The 14,814-nt window shown below is 42.3% G+C and overlaps 1 protein-coding gene across 4 annotated transcripts in view; it reads left to right on the forward strand.

The window, feature by feature from the left end:
- LOC102211516 (chloride anion exchanger) overlaps nt 1-14,814 on the forward strand; it is an 18,031-nt gene that overhangs the window by 1,131 nt on the left and 2,086 nt on the right. For 2 of the 4 annotated variants that reach the window (XM_013913250.1, XM_013913249.1), the window contains exons 1-15: nt 1,851-4,769; nt 6,441-6,580; nt 7,068-7,178; nt 7,262-7,422; nt 9,106-9,270; nt 9,343-9,495; nt 9,788-9,870; nt 10,754-10,901; nt 10,984-11,097; nt 11,685-11,762; nt 11,838-11,933; nt 12,041-12,147; nt 12,393-12,462; nt 13,943-14,035; nt 14,219-14,314. In XM_013913250.1, coding sequence (XP_013768704.1) covers nt 4,597-4,769; nt 6,441-6,580; nt 7,068-7,178; nt 7,262-7,422; nt 9,106-9,270; nt 9,343-9,495; nt 9,788-9,870; nt 10,754-10,901; nt 10,984-11,097; nt 11,685-11,762; nt 11,838-11,933; nt 12,041-12,147; nt 12,393-12,462; nt 13,943-14,035; nt 14,219-14,314 — 1,788 coding nt within the window. In that variant the 5' untranslated portion in view covers nt 1,851-4,596. Of the gene's footprint in view, nt 1-1,850; nt 4,770-6,440; nt 6,581-7,067; nt 7,179-7,261; nt 7,423-9,105; nt 9,271-9,342; nt 9,496-9,787; nt 9,871-10,753; nt 10,902-10,983; nt 11,098-11,684; nt 11,763-11,837; nt 11,934-12,040; nt 12,148-12,392; nt 12,463-13,942; nt 14,036-14,218; nt 14,315-14,814 lie in introns of those variants that run through there. The other 2 variants (XM_013913252.1, XM_013913251.1) reach the window with 2 other exon arrangements.

The raw sequence follows: 14,814 nt of genomic DNA on the forward strand, positions 1-14,814 counted from the left end.
TTCTGCTCCACCTTCCTCCTGTAGGTGTCCTTTGCTTCCCTCAGGCAGCGTTTCACCTCCTGCTGTGCTGCTTTCATCTCCTCCTGAAAGCCTTCTTCCTCATGTTGAGGACAGCTTTGACTTCCTGTGTTACCCACGGTTTGTTATTAGGATAACACCGTACCGTCTTAGCAGGGGCGACCGCGTCCACACAAAAGTTGAGGTAGTCCGTCAGACGGTGTGTCGCCCCCTCTATGCCCTCACCCTGTGGGCTCAGGAGCACATCCCAGTCTGTGGGGTCATAGCAGTCTCTCAGTACTAGCTGGATGATTATTCGTGGTGATGTTGCAGTACGTAGTTTCAGGAAGGTGCAGTTCTGAGAGCCCTGCTGCAGTTACCAGTCCTTTGTGATTGCACTTTCTTTTGTTCCTGTGAAAGTTATCTGATATCTTTGCCATCAGCCTGTCAGTTCTGCCTGCCTGTATTCTCACTACCAGCCGTTGCTGCCATTTATTGTCCACAATGAGTTTAAAGTCTGTGTCATAAAAGCACTTTTTATGTGTCGAGCTGTGGATGATCATTTGCTGGAGAATTACTGCAAGAACGTTTATTTTTATGAATAACCTTGTTGTTTACCTGAGTGAAACCAAAGGGCTCAACAAAGCAGGGTTGAAAGCAGCAATTAAAAGTGTGAGCTACAACAGCGGAGCAGCCTCACTCTTGAGCTCAGATTCAATCCTCCACAGCTGTGTGAACATTTTGGGTTTATTGTGAGCTAAAACTTTTTTATGTTTGCACATCAAAACAACACGCTGTCTTGTTCTTAGGAGAGATTTTAAAATTCAAAACGAGCTTGATTAGAATCTCGATGCATGCTCGATCGTGCAGGTAAGGAAATCCCCAGAAACTCTACAGTCTACAGTAGACTTGAAGGTTCGATTACATGAGCAAAAATGACCCCAGCCCTGATGCCAGCAACTCTGCGTTATGCACAGGACACTGTGACTGTTTTTTCTGGGATCACTTTAACCAGTTTGGATTCATGACAATGCATTTAATTAATCCAGGACAAACTGAAAGCACAAAGGTGTCTGTATGTCTGCGTCTCCTAATACTCAAATCTAAACCAAAGATGGAGGGCTCACTGTTCCTTCTGAAATGAAAGTGTCTTGTAAGTATTAGGTATTTTATTCTACTCACTTTAAAGTGTTTCATTAAAACTGAGAAACTGGGACTTTTCCCGACTCTGGACTCTTTCGATGCACATTTTGACAAAATGTGACGAAAGAGAGCCGAGTTTCCTGTTGTTTTAGTTTCATGTTTGTAATTTCAGCTCTCTGGTTAACTTACAGCACCAACTGTACTTGATTAGGTTTAGCAGTAAGTCCCACAACAAACCTGTGGCTTTGCAGTGTCAGAGCAGACACTGTTGCCCAAACACTGAAGGACTCAAAGTCTACTGGACAGAAACATACCGAGGAGATACCTGCTCACTAAAATGTGACAATAAGTGTCAGGGCTCTGGGTCAGTGTTTTGAGTTCTCGTGTTTGGTTTAATGTTGATTGTATTCTTATTCGGATGCATTGTTGACCATTATTACAGGTTTCTGCTTATTCGTGTTTAAGGTTGTTCCTTGGTTGTGTCTCATGTTTTTATAGTTCGAGTTTCATGTGTTATATTCTGTCTGCGTCCTTGTTTAGTGGTTTCTTGTTTCCTGTTTTATTGTGAAGGTCTGTGTCTCATGTGATTCAGCTCTGCTGCTCCCCTGTCTCGTTAGTCCAGTTTCTCCCAGCTGTGTCTCCCTCCTGTTGCTCACTCCCTGGTTACCACCCTGTGTATATTGGCCCTGTGTTTTCCTCAGATCCTGCCTGTGTGCTCCTGTTTCTGTTTCGTGGCAGCAATAAAAGCTGTGGTTTTCAGTCACATTTCGTCTCAGAGTCCTGCATTTGGATCCACATCTCCACCTGCCCGCACACACAGCCCTGACAGTAAGACTTTATTCGTACCATGACATGTTCCAAACATTGGACTGGTGTCAGCACATATCTAACTTTTCAGGTTTTCTGTTTTTCACGCACCTTAGAAGATTAGGTGCTAGGACTCTGATCTTACAAGCACACACCAGATTGTTATGTCGACATCTTCAGGCTTATTTGTTTAATTTTGATTGAACCCTTTCCAGAGAAAATGAAACTGAGATAAAGAACGCTCAGTTCAGCTTTTGGCTTGTCAGATACAGACCTCGCGTCGACTACAGTATCCAAACTCTTTGCTTTTACTGCTCCAGGTACATCATCTTGTCCTACTGGAGATGTCTCGGGTGGCAGTAAAATTAACTATTCATGTAGCACTTTTTTACACAATGTTTAACAGTTTGGATTTTAAAAAGTGCATATTTATATGTGCAGATGCAAACCTTCATCCATTACTACACACTCCTGCACACATACAAGGCCAATGGGCAAAAGATTGAAGAGAAGCTGAACCATGGAAATGAGTTTTGAAGCTGCAGAAAGCTGCTCCAAAGTTTAGACACGACAGCCTCTGGAGCGTGATCACCTCTGGTTTAAAACAAGACAGTGGCTCAGTGCAGAGACCCTGATCAGATCATCAGAGAGGCCAGCTGCAGTCAGAAGGGCTCATTAGCTGTACACAGAGCAGCATGTCAGGCCTCATCAATACGACTTTTAAATGAAGGAAATAAAATGATAGTATTTCAATCAGTACAGAGGCCTTTTCTCTGCATGAACATCGTCTCCATCTTTTATCAGCAGCACTAAATCAAGCACACAGTGTTTTATTCACTGGTGTTTGTTTATTGTGGGACAATACTATGAGTCTGCAACAAAGACCGGACTGACACAACATTTACACCTTATTTGTCGCTGCTGTTGTCTTATGAGTGATAAGCAACAGATAAGGAGCTCATAAAGCAGCAGGCAGGGCATTTATGACTTTTTCCACCACGTTCTTCTTTCACAAGTTACAAATCTAGTTTATCATCATTAGAAACAGCTTGTCTTTCAGCACAATTATGATATAAATGACTGGACATTCAACGACATTTGAAACAAGCAGAACACATCACTGCTTAGCACAGTTTGAGAAATACCGTGGACGCATGTGTGAGGAAATCAAACCTTCTTGACTTGACGATTAAAACAAACCACAACGCCGATTCCACAGACGTTCACATGCTGTGTGAAATGGAAATGAAAAATAAACCCGTTTTATTTACAATGGAAGACATGTCGAATGTTTATGTCCCATTTTAACAAGATCACAGGGTCATTTGGAATTTGCTGGAAGGAAAACATCTTTAAAGGTTGTTACAAGGCCACGTTTACCAGTGCGTAGCGTTCGTTTAACAGCAGTCAGGAAACATCTGTGAACTGATTTGATGAGTCTGATTCAGATCAGCACACAGGCCCTTCTGCTATGAGGCCCAGTTCACATTGTCCTGCTGAAATGCACCAATCAGGAGCATGAAGTGCGATGGCTTCTTTCTACGTGGTGGGACGAATATTCAGCGTCTTTAATGAGTGAAAAACAAGAAACAGGTGCAGAAAGGTTTTGTGGTGTTTTTCTGTGTCGTACTTTCTAAAATATCGCCTTAAAACTCTTTGCACCCGTTATGTGAATTTATAATGTTCACAACCGATGTGGTCATTGGTTGTGAACTTAAACAACCAACGGCGACTCTTCAGTTTTGTCTCCTGACAGAAATAAGGCCCAAAGAGTGGAAAGTGCTTGTAATTCAGAGGGTTTTGACCACTGCACTGTGGCTGATCATTCAGCATGATGTGGCATAACAAAGACTGGACTGAGCCATGTTGGTCATGCACACATCCATGAAGAAAAACGGTTTCATTGTAATTTCTAACCCAGTTTATAATGACTCTCCATCCCTGCTGACTTAAAGCTGCACACATGTGAACATGTTTAACTTTAATGCCACAGTGTGGGCGTGGTTTAACTTTTTAGATACTGACAAACCTGCTTCCTGCAGCACACACACCAGGTGCACAACGGCACAAACAACCTTTAAAGCCGTGTCCCCTCCTGACATGCTACTTGAGTTTTATCCTGTTTGTGCTGTCCACATCCTCGAGCTACTAAAAGTTGCAGGTTATCAGTGAGAACAAAGGTCAAGGGTACGTCAGACATCCAGCATTTGTAATCCTACTTGAAAGAATGACATCATCGTCACTGCTGTTAATAATTACAGTTGTGATAAGTGGGAGAGATGGTATTTATTGGTGGCACGAGCGTCTGAGACCCCAGTTGATTTCCAGGATCTGGAGCAGGAGGAAGAGACGGCGGAAGCTTCGACACAGACTGGGACGCTCTCAGGTATGTAGGACGAGCTGCTCTGCATATACGTACGTGTTGGAAAGTAAAGAGGGAGCTGTGGGGAAGTGAGGACTGCTAACACTCAAACCAAACTTCTCTGGTGTTTCTTCAATCTCACCCTCTGGGACGACGCACGCTCTGACCTGCCTTATGTGCTCTGTCTTGTATTTGGGGGTCTGGACCTTTGCTGTTTTCTGTTAATGTGCTTTGATAAGTGATGTTCAAAGGAAGGACGGGATCCTTTTGCTAACCTGATGTGATTAATGGACCTCAGAGCCACACAGAGAGGAAGCAGCAAAGGCGAGACGATGCGCCCGGCAGCTCAGCAGTACGTGGTGACCAGGCCGCTGTACTCGGAGGAGTCCTTCGCTCAGGACCATGAAAAGATCTACAGGCACCGCAAAACTATGCTGGACCACATCAAGCAATATTTCACGTAAGCCACATGTTTGCTGTGTTTTCTGTTTGGTTCCAAACGACGACTCTGCAAAGGTTTGATGAACTGTGGAGATTCAGCAGCAGCTGCTCTCATTTCCATCAACAAAGGTTCAAGCTTGTTTGGCTCAGTTTGCACAGGTTACGTTTATAGTGATTAAGGTCTGACGAGACACTTTACCTGATACAACAACATTATGTGTTATGTAAGACAAGTACTAAGTTTAATTTTGAGATTCAATTCAAATGTATTTGTATAGCACAGCAACAACAGTCGCCTCAAGGCGCTTCATCTCTATTAGATTAAAGTCAACATTTTGAGATTAAACATGAAATAGTATTTTGAGGGAAACGGTGGGAATGTGGAGACTCGCAGCTCCTCTAACATCTACAAAATGTCTTGTGAAAGAACTTGATCAGCTGTCTTATCGTGTCTTGTGTTACAACATGCATCTTCTTTATTGCACGAGGGTGTAACCACCGCTATCATCGGTCCACTGTCACCTGTTTCGTTTTCTTCCAAGTTTGGGTGTTTTTCCCTTCCGAGCTTATTCCTGCGCCATCACCACACAGTGTTCATGTGCTAACAGAGACGTGCGATTTCACTCTGTCATCCATGAAACAACCACATTTCACCATTTTATCTCAAAATAGATTTTCATCTTTAAACTCGAAATGATCACTAATCTTTTTTCTTAATGTGGCCTTAATCCTGCTGTTTGCTGTGTTTGTCTATCTTTATATTAATGGTGCTTTAATGCTTTGATACTCAGCGTGACGTTAGACCTCACAGGTACACAATATCAATTTTACTGTAGTTTCAAGTCGGAACATTTTTGAAAAATCCAGATTCTTATTATTTTGACCCTACACGCACACGCACAGGCAGCGTTAGTCCAGTTTCATCACCGACACCGGATTGGCCAATCGAGCCTCTTACCGCAGCCGGGCCCTCCCCTCTGTGCGCACACACGAGAGGCGAGAAAGTTGAGCAGAAAAGCAAAGAGAGAAAAACTGAGTAAAGACAGATGCAGCAGAATGTGTGAGATTACCGGACATGTCAGCTGTCGGTGCTGCTGCACCAGCAACACGCAGCCCTCGCAGCCTCTGGTTGACAGCACGAGTTTTAAACAGAGTTACATCCTACATGACGCATCCATGACAGTCTCTCTCTCCCTTTATATAGAAATACATTATGTGTTTATTGGGTGATCACGTCGGGCCAGTCGGACCAAATATGTCACGGTCGATGTTTTTGTCCCAGTCCAGCCGCGACGCAGATCAGCACTCGTCTGACATTAAGGTTGTCACTGAAGTCTGAAACGTTAAAAATGAGATGTAGCGGGTGTTTTGGTGAAACGCTGGCAGGCCTGTGCTTTCTACAGGATAATGTGAGTGGATTTATCTTAAGACAGCGCAGATCTAAATAAAAAGAATCACTTATTAGTATTTCTGTGATATTAACTAATTCAAAAGTCGTAATTGGGCAGGGTGGAGCTCATTGAAGACGTTTCTCCTGCTGTGCAGAATATATTTTTCATATCTTTAAAAAGAACAAACAAACGCAGGACTTAAACTGATCGATGTTTGTACACTTTAATCAGTTTAAATAACCTTGTGAAGCATAAATGTAAAAAGTGGTTACTCTGGTTTTGGTTCATTATCGTTTCAGATGTGACGCGAAACGAGCCAAGAGCACGGCTCTGTCTCTTCTCCCAGTCATCGGCTGGATGAAAGCGTACCGATTGAAAGAATGGCTGCTGGGTGACATCGTGTCCGGTGTCAGCACTGGACTGGTGGCTGTGCTGCAAGGTGAGTATCACAGAAAGTGACAGCCTCTGAACTCTGTGAAGTAATGATAACAATAATGACTGTGCAGCTTGGGCCCTATCTGACTAACTGATAACCTGTGATAACAGACAGCTGTGAGAACCTCTGCGCTCTTATCTGAGCTGTTTAAACGATAGTGAGTGTGCTTAACAGCAGCTTGGAAATGAGGAAATAACCATTTGATCGCTTGATGATTTTGCTCATTTTAATGGAGACACAATATCATCTAAAACATTCAGAAAAAGGAAAACATTAAATTTATAGATCAATTTGCGTGTTGGTGCAGCCCTTTGAAACCTTTAGCAGCTTTCTTTTAATTGGCTGCTCCTCAGCAGCAGGTGAGTGGAGGTGACATCGTAACAGTATAGATGTAAAAAGAAATTAGGAGGACGGGTTCTTTAACCTTTGTGTACTTTACTTACTTATTGAGAGCCCAGAGATTTACTCAGCTGGTGTTTCTGTCTTGCAGGGCTGGCCTACTGTTTGTTGGCCTCTCTGCCACCCTGGTATGGGCTCTTCTCCGCCTTCTTCCCTGTTATCATCTACTTTTTCCTCGGCACCTCCAGACACATCTCAGTGGGTAAGGCCATCGTCCATTTCTATGTAGCTGCTCTCTAAATGTTAGAGTGTAAGTATATCTGCCATCCTCCTGTCTCCCCGAAGGTCCGTTTCCAGTGCTCTGTCTGATGATTGGCTCGGCGGTCACCAGGCTGGTCCCAGACGAGGGGCCGGCGTTCAACATCACGGGGTTTGAAGGCCTGACCAGAGACGAGCAGAGAGTGCTGGTGGCCTCTTCTGTCACCTTCCTTGCCGGCGTCATGCAGGTGAATCTGCTCGCCACAGCCAATAAGTTGCTCTAGTCGACACTGAGTCACCTTGTCAACAAGCATGCTTTCTGAGGATCAAACACAAACCTGTAGGATCTCAAACATACGTTTGTGATGTGGAAACAACAAAAAGCTTTGTGTCCTTGACAGAAAACAGATGTTGTGTTTCGTCCTTCTTAATAAGGCTCCTTGAGAGCTGTTCATCACAACTTCATTTGTGAGCTCTGGCTTTCAAAGGAGCACACTTCGCTCCATCTTTCCATCAAAAAATACTATTGAGCAGCAAATGTAGCATAATAGTGTTAGCATGAAAACACTGACGGACTGAAAAGTAGGTTGACATTTTAAAAGTCATGAGAATATTGACTGTACTCTCACATTTATCCGTTTAAGGCGAAGGTTAGCTGGACGCACCAAGAAGGTTGTTGCCAAAGTGCTTGCTCATAGGGGGTCATATGATTGTTGGGTTTTTCTCTGTATCTATGAAGCGCCTTGAGGCGACTTATGTTGTGATTTGGCACTATATAAATAAAATTGAATTGAATTGAATAGAAGGCTGTGCTCTTTTTTTGGAATAGGTGAAACAAACCTGAAAGCCAGTCAGTGAGCATAATAGGCGCTCATAGATGCTACGTTTGGGTTTGTTAGCTTTGGACTGAGGTGGGATAAGATGAGCTCCATACAAGAGCAGTTATTACCTGCAGCGAGAGTCACAGAGCAATGAGGATATGTGATGATGTCATATTTGACCTAGAATCTCACTCTTACATTTCACGTCCGCCTTTCTTTCAAGTCTTTAGAGAAAGTGATGGCAGGAACAATAAGCAGCCCAGTTACAGTAGTTAGAAAGTAGTTATGTAATGAACTCAAGTAATTTAAAATTTAAAATTTAAAATTTAAAATTTAAAATTTAAAATTTAAAATTTATTTAAAATAATTTCCCCCAGGGATTAATAAAGTATTCTGATTCTGATTCATGTTACTCCTGCGCAACAATTGTGTAATCAAAGACAGGATCTGTCATGCTACACAATATCTGATTTTTCACTGCACTACAAACTACAGTTATAAATGAAAAATACAGCATTATTCTCTTGAAAGCAAACTGCCCAGAGAGTGAGCAGGCAGAGGCTCGCACTCCCTCGCTGTTTCCTGCTGTGTGCTCTGACAGCTGTGCTTTAGGGAAACATGAAGTAGCTGAAATATATATAAGTTATATGTAAAGGATGATGCTTAGTAGATCACTTCATCAATTATGTGATTTACAGAAAACTGGCAGTTGCTTTTATAACTGTTGAGAGGACTGCAGTTGACAATGTAAACATTCATTGGTCCCACGTGGACTCTTATCGGTACTTTAAGGGTATTTTTGTAATACTAATCACACAGAGAGGTACTTTTACTGTGTTTAGCTGTTTATGTTACGGATGTGAACACCAGATCATGACATATATGCTGCTGTCTGCTAATCAAAGCAGCACATTCAGATGAACAGCTGTTGTTAACCTTGATGTAGTCGTACACAGAGGGACGTCACAGGGTTTTCATTCCTAAAAGAAATTCAAAAAACCTTTTTTCTTTTTCTGGTAACTCGCAGTTTAATAATACACTATTTTGTTTATCATGTTGGGTTTTTCAGCCTCAATGACTGAATCTGTTTGTGACTCCTGTCTCTGGCAGCTTGCGATGGGCGTTCTGCAGGTGGGCTTCGTTGTCATGTACCTTTCCGACACACTTGTGTCAGGTTTCACCACAGCTGCTGCGATCCACATTCTGGTGTCGCAGCTCAAGTTTGTGTTGGGGCTGGAAGTTCCAGGGATCAGCGGGCCGCTGTCACTCATATATGTAAGTACAGGCCAGCTTGAAGCTTGCTCTGTTCATCCAACGGGTTGTTCATCTGCTGGTTTCATTCTTCAGACCTTGGAGATCATCTTTAACAAGATCACCTCCACCAATGTGTGTGATGTGGTGATCTCCATCGTGATCATGGTGGTGGTGTTCATCGTAAAGGAGATAAATGAGCGATTTAAATCCAAGCTGCCTGTGCCGATCCCCATAGAGGTCGTCATGGTGAGCAACACTGCACGACTCCTGACATTTTTGCATCTCTTTGAAGGCTTGTTGGTTCCACAAACAACAACACTGATATTTATTACGCTGGTTTTGGCTCTTCACTGTAACAACTGCACTCAGCAGGTGAATAACACTCATTAAAGTGAGTAATGTTCATTTATGAGCCAGAAAAAGATTTCAGCGAGAGATACCGGTCACAGGTTCACACCTGCAGTTAATAAATGCTCTCTGACTTTTGTATTTAAAAGAGTAAATAGCTGTGAATAATCATTTGTCATTTCTTTCACAGACTGTTATTGCATGTGGAGTTTCATATGCATTCGACTTTAAGACAAGATATGGCATTGATGTTGTTGGTTATATACCAAAAGGGTAAGAATACATCAAGCTCACAGTGAAACCTGTCGATTGTTTTATCTTTGCTGGAGAAGAGTCAGAACATCAGCAGCAGGAGTTATCAATGACAAACTTCCCCTGTAATATTATACTGTGGTTTTAATATCCTGACACTGTGCATAACTCACAAGTACATAAGACGTTTATAAGGTGATAATAGCTAAAAGCTAACAGTTTGTTTTGGAGCCTGTAAAAGTGTGAAATCAGAAAGGCAGTCAAAGAGAGGTCAAACCACTTCCACAACATCATAGTTCTAAAATGCAACATGCAAACTTTACACGTGTTATGTCTCGTTCTGCTTTGGCCAAAGTTAAATATGTTTTTGATTTGAGGACCCAAACACAGACTCGTGGAGGCGAGACAGAAACTCAACACGCAGCTTTATCGCTGAACATCAGAAAATACAAAAATAACTAAACTTGTAATGGAACTAAACAGGCTTAAATACACAGCACAACGTCCAGAGAAGAGAAAACACACAGTGAACACAGCCGAGACAAGTCAGACATGAACACGAGAGAGAGACACAGAGAACAAAGACACAAGGGGAACCGAACAGTCCGAGAACTAAACAAGAACACTCAGAATAACTACGACCATGAATGACCCTGAACATCAGCCATAATACAAAATATTACTAGAATACAAGAAGGTCAAAATGCTGGGTCACAGTGACCCAGAACCATCAGCCTGTATTTTGAAACAGTAACATAATGTTACGCTTTAGCTAAGGGTCCAACATGTTAAGGTAACGTCTGAGTTCTGGCTCTGAATTGTTCCTCTTATCACTTGTGGCTGATCCACCTGAGCGTGTCCATGTTTAGAGGCACAATGATCTGACAGACTTGTACCGTTTCAGGTACGAGGCGCCAGTCGCCCCAAACCCGCAGATCTTCCAAGAAACAGCAGTGGAAGCGTTTCCTATAGCCATCGTGGGTTTTGCTGTGGCCTTCTCTGTGGCCAAGGTTTATTCTATCAAACATGATTACACCATAGATGGAAACCAGGTGGGTAACAACTCAGCCACATGTAGGTTAAAGTCGCGTCAGGACGTCAGTGTGATTTCTTATCTCTGTGACCCGGCTACAGGAGCTGATAGCCTTTGGAGTCAGCAACATCTTTGGAGCTTCCTTCAGGTCTTTTGCAGCGAGTACAGCTCTTTCTAGGAGTGCAGTTCAGGAGAGCACAGGAGGGAAAACTCAGGTAACCTAAGCTGATCCCGGATCTGTCCATGTCAGGCAGGGTTTTCTGTATTATTGTAGGGTCAACCTTACAGTATAAAGCACCGTGAGGTGACTGTTGTGATTTGGTGCTGTATAAATAAAGCTGTATTGAATAATATTGAAACTGAAGTCCAATTTTGTAACACAAACGTTTGAAGTATCTTTACAATGAAAATCTTTATAATGAAATCTTTGCTTTTTCACTACAATTCATTTGTTGAATCCCTGGAAAACATTTAAATATGACCAACTGCATGAGATCAGGTCACAGAATCTGTCATTCTCTTCTGTTTATACACGTTCATAGAGACTCTGTGATTAACTGCAAATGAATTGACAGCAGTTCCTGTGACACTGCGGCTCGTCGCTCTGACATACAGTCGCACAAATGCATTAAATTCACAGCGAGTGACCAATAGAAAGGCCAGCCAACAGTGACCTCTAGTGTTTAGAGGAGAAAGTGTATCAATCAACTGATCTGATAAAGTCCTTTTTAAATCAGCACAAACAGAATCTGATTTCCATCATGTTGGTTTTTCAATCCTCTGCCTCTTCTGTCGTTTCCAGGTAGCTGGTTTACTGTCAGCTGTCATAGTGATGATCGTCACATTGGCTATTGGATTCCTACTGGAGCCCCTACCAAAGGTATGTACCCCTCCCTGTGCCTCTGACATGCTGTCTATCCTCTGAAAGCTGATCTCTGGCCCTCTGCTTTAACAGTCCGTGCTGGGCGCCGTGATCATCGTCAACCTGAAGGGCAGTCTGATGCAGTTCAGAGAGATCCCATATCTGTGGAGGAGGGACAAAGCCGACTGTGTAAGACCTCACAAACTTTCAGTACTCTTAAAGACCATGTTTATATGTTGTAAGAAAGGACACGTGGCCTCCTTGTTAGTAAACAACATGTTTCTTACCACAACAAGGTGGTGTGGCTGGCTAGCTGCATCGGTGCCTTCTTGCTGGGGCTGGATCTGGGACTGGCTGTCGGCCTCGGTGTGGAGCTGATCAGTGTCATCCTCAGGACTCAGTTGTGAGTATTTGGTGTACAATGTGATCATGTAACTGATTACTGTTGTGCTTTCATCACGCTATTGTCACGAGGTTCAAAGTGATGGCTTTTATTCTGTCAGCTGTTAGATAAATGACCCCGACAGCGAGTACAAACACGTGACGCTGATTCTTGTAAATGATACAGTAGTTTACATCAAACCTGTCATCGTTGTATCATCATCATTGTGAGCGTGTTAGCATGTCATGTTTGCTTGTTTGCTTCAGTCCTCGCTGCAGTCTGCTGGCCAACATCAGGGGCACCGATATCTACAAAGACCGAAAGGACTACATCAGCGTGAGTTAGCGTGTGGCCCCTCAGGTGGCTTCAGTTTACCTTTCAAATATTTACACAGCTGTCGGGATATTATCTCAGCCATTTGGATTAGTTCTACAGGCCACAACAAAATGTATGGTTTTGTAATTATACAAATTAAAATAATGATCAAACTAGAGGTGAAAACCTGTGACCAGGTCTTTTAAGTAGGCTATTAAAGAATAAAATACAGAGGGTCATGATTTTATGATGAACACAGTGAGTCCTTCCTTACTCTGAATGAATGTTTATGTAAAGGAAAAATGCACATCTGTAATGTGCAAAGGCTTTTATTAGAGGCTATGATGCACGTAGAGCAATCAGCTCACTTACAAAATGTACATACTCAGCAAGTTTCATGTGATTTCAAGATCTATAAGAGTCAGAGAAAGCAGTGGCGATTAAAGGTGCTGAGAGAGACTTTACCCTCATTTACACTGTATCTGTGAATGAGTGTTGTTTTTAAATATAACGTAAAGGATACGTAATAACTAAGCACTCGACTGTCTTGAAAATGACCAATACAAAAGCAGCGGTATTACTAATTACCACTAAAAAACAACAAACTTTTCACAGGAAGTGCTTATGCCTTATTATCTCATAGCCAGCCTGCTAGGAGACATTGCAGTTACATTCCCTCAGAGTGTGTCACGGCCAGGCAGGCCGGCGTGTTTGCGGTGTGGAGCCAAAAGCAGGCACGGGAGAGAGAACGAGCTGTAACAAAAGGCAAGGCTTTTATTGAGGCTGATAGCCAAAACAGAAAACAAGGCAAACCAAAACTAAACTCAATGAAACACCTGACCTGACGAGATAAACAGACGACCCGACAATGAACACAGAGAGACAGAGGACTTAAATACACAGAAGGGTAATGAGGGAAGTAGAAACACCTGGAAACACAGCTGAACGACACAGGAAGACTAAACTAAACACACTGAACATGGAACACAAGACTAAATAAAACAGGAACAAGGAAAGGACGTACACCTGACAGCACGGAGCACCAGGAGAACCTACATAGACAGTAATGACCCATAAAGGAAACACAAACCTGACTAAAAACTCGACCAAGAGAAACTAATAATCATACTAGAACTTAACACATCTCACAAGTAATACAAAATAAGTCAACTACACCCTTAACTTTAAAATAACACATGAGTTTAACATGAGTTTCACATAGGAAAGCAACCTCACCAAATAAACTCAAAAATGCTGGGACCCACCCGACCGAGTGCAGAGCGCCCCGATCGAAAAATCCATGGAGTCCCCCTTCGTCTGCTCTTGCTCTTGAGTATTTCCAAGTTTGGATATTTATGTCCTCCAATAATGCAGAAGCAAGGTCTTTTTGTGGATGCTTTGATACTAAATGTACCTGACAGTTTACCAGCTGATTTTCAAATTGAGATTTGAACAACTAGTCATTGATTTTGATTTTGCAGTACTTTAAAACTCTTTGCAGATATACGAGCCAGAAGGAGTGAAGATCTTCAGGATCCCATCTCCAATCTTCTTTGCCAACATTGAGTTCTTCAGGAACAAGCTGGTGGAAGCTGTAAGTCACATCTGCCTTTAATGGAGCTGTTAAAGAATAAAAGCATCAGTTTGGATAATTTCGTTTTTAAAAAGCATCATATTCTTCACAGGACAATAAAATAGATGGAGTACAATCTCATCTCTGATACCATCTCCTATGATTACTTGTGATAAATGACACACTTACTGTATGTCTTTCCAGGTCGGCTTTAACCCATTACAGGTGTTGAGAAAGAGAAATAAAGCAGTGAGGATGATACGGAAACTTCTGAAGAAGGGCAAGTTGCAGTGGACATCTGTGAGTATCTGAGCTTGGTTTGATAGTAACGGCACAAATGTTGCCTGTGTCGACACACTAACAAGGCAACGAAGCCTCATTTACTCATTTTGAATATTAACATTTGCTTCTTGCTCATCTCTTTCAACTCAATTTAGGTAAACACTGTAAATCTGCATGTTTAGAAATGTACAGAAAACAGCAGCTCTCATTTCTAGAAATATAGACACATTTATTAAACCCCCCAAAATATGACTATCCAGAGTTGGGACCAGGAAGCAGAGATGCAGTCTTTTTTTTGACACTTTTTATTTGTTTAGGAACAACAACTTTTATGCAACAAGATAAAAGAAAAAAGAAAAAACAGAAACAGTATGAGGTCATGGGAAGATAACATACACCTGTACATACATCTGCACATCCACACATACATACGTCAACAAGTCTGCATTGCTAATTCTATGCATCAAAGGGTGCTGCCACAAGCTGTAAAGTCCAGCCATTTTCTCCACCGTCTCCTT

Source organism: Pundamilia nyererei, unplaced genomic scaffold (genome assembly GCF_000239375.1).
Source record: "Pundamilia nyererei isolate P.nyererei 1_Seehausen unplaced genomic scaffold, PunNye1.0 scaffold00122, whole genome shotgun sequence".
Classification (NCBI taxonomy): Eukaryota; Metazoa; Chordata; class Actinopteri; order Cichliformes; family Cichlidae; genus Pundamilia; species Pundamilia nyererei.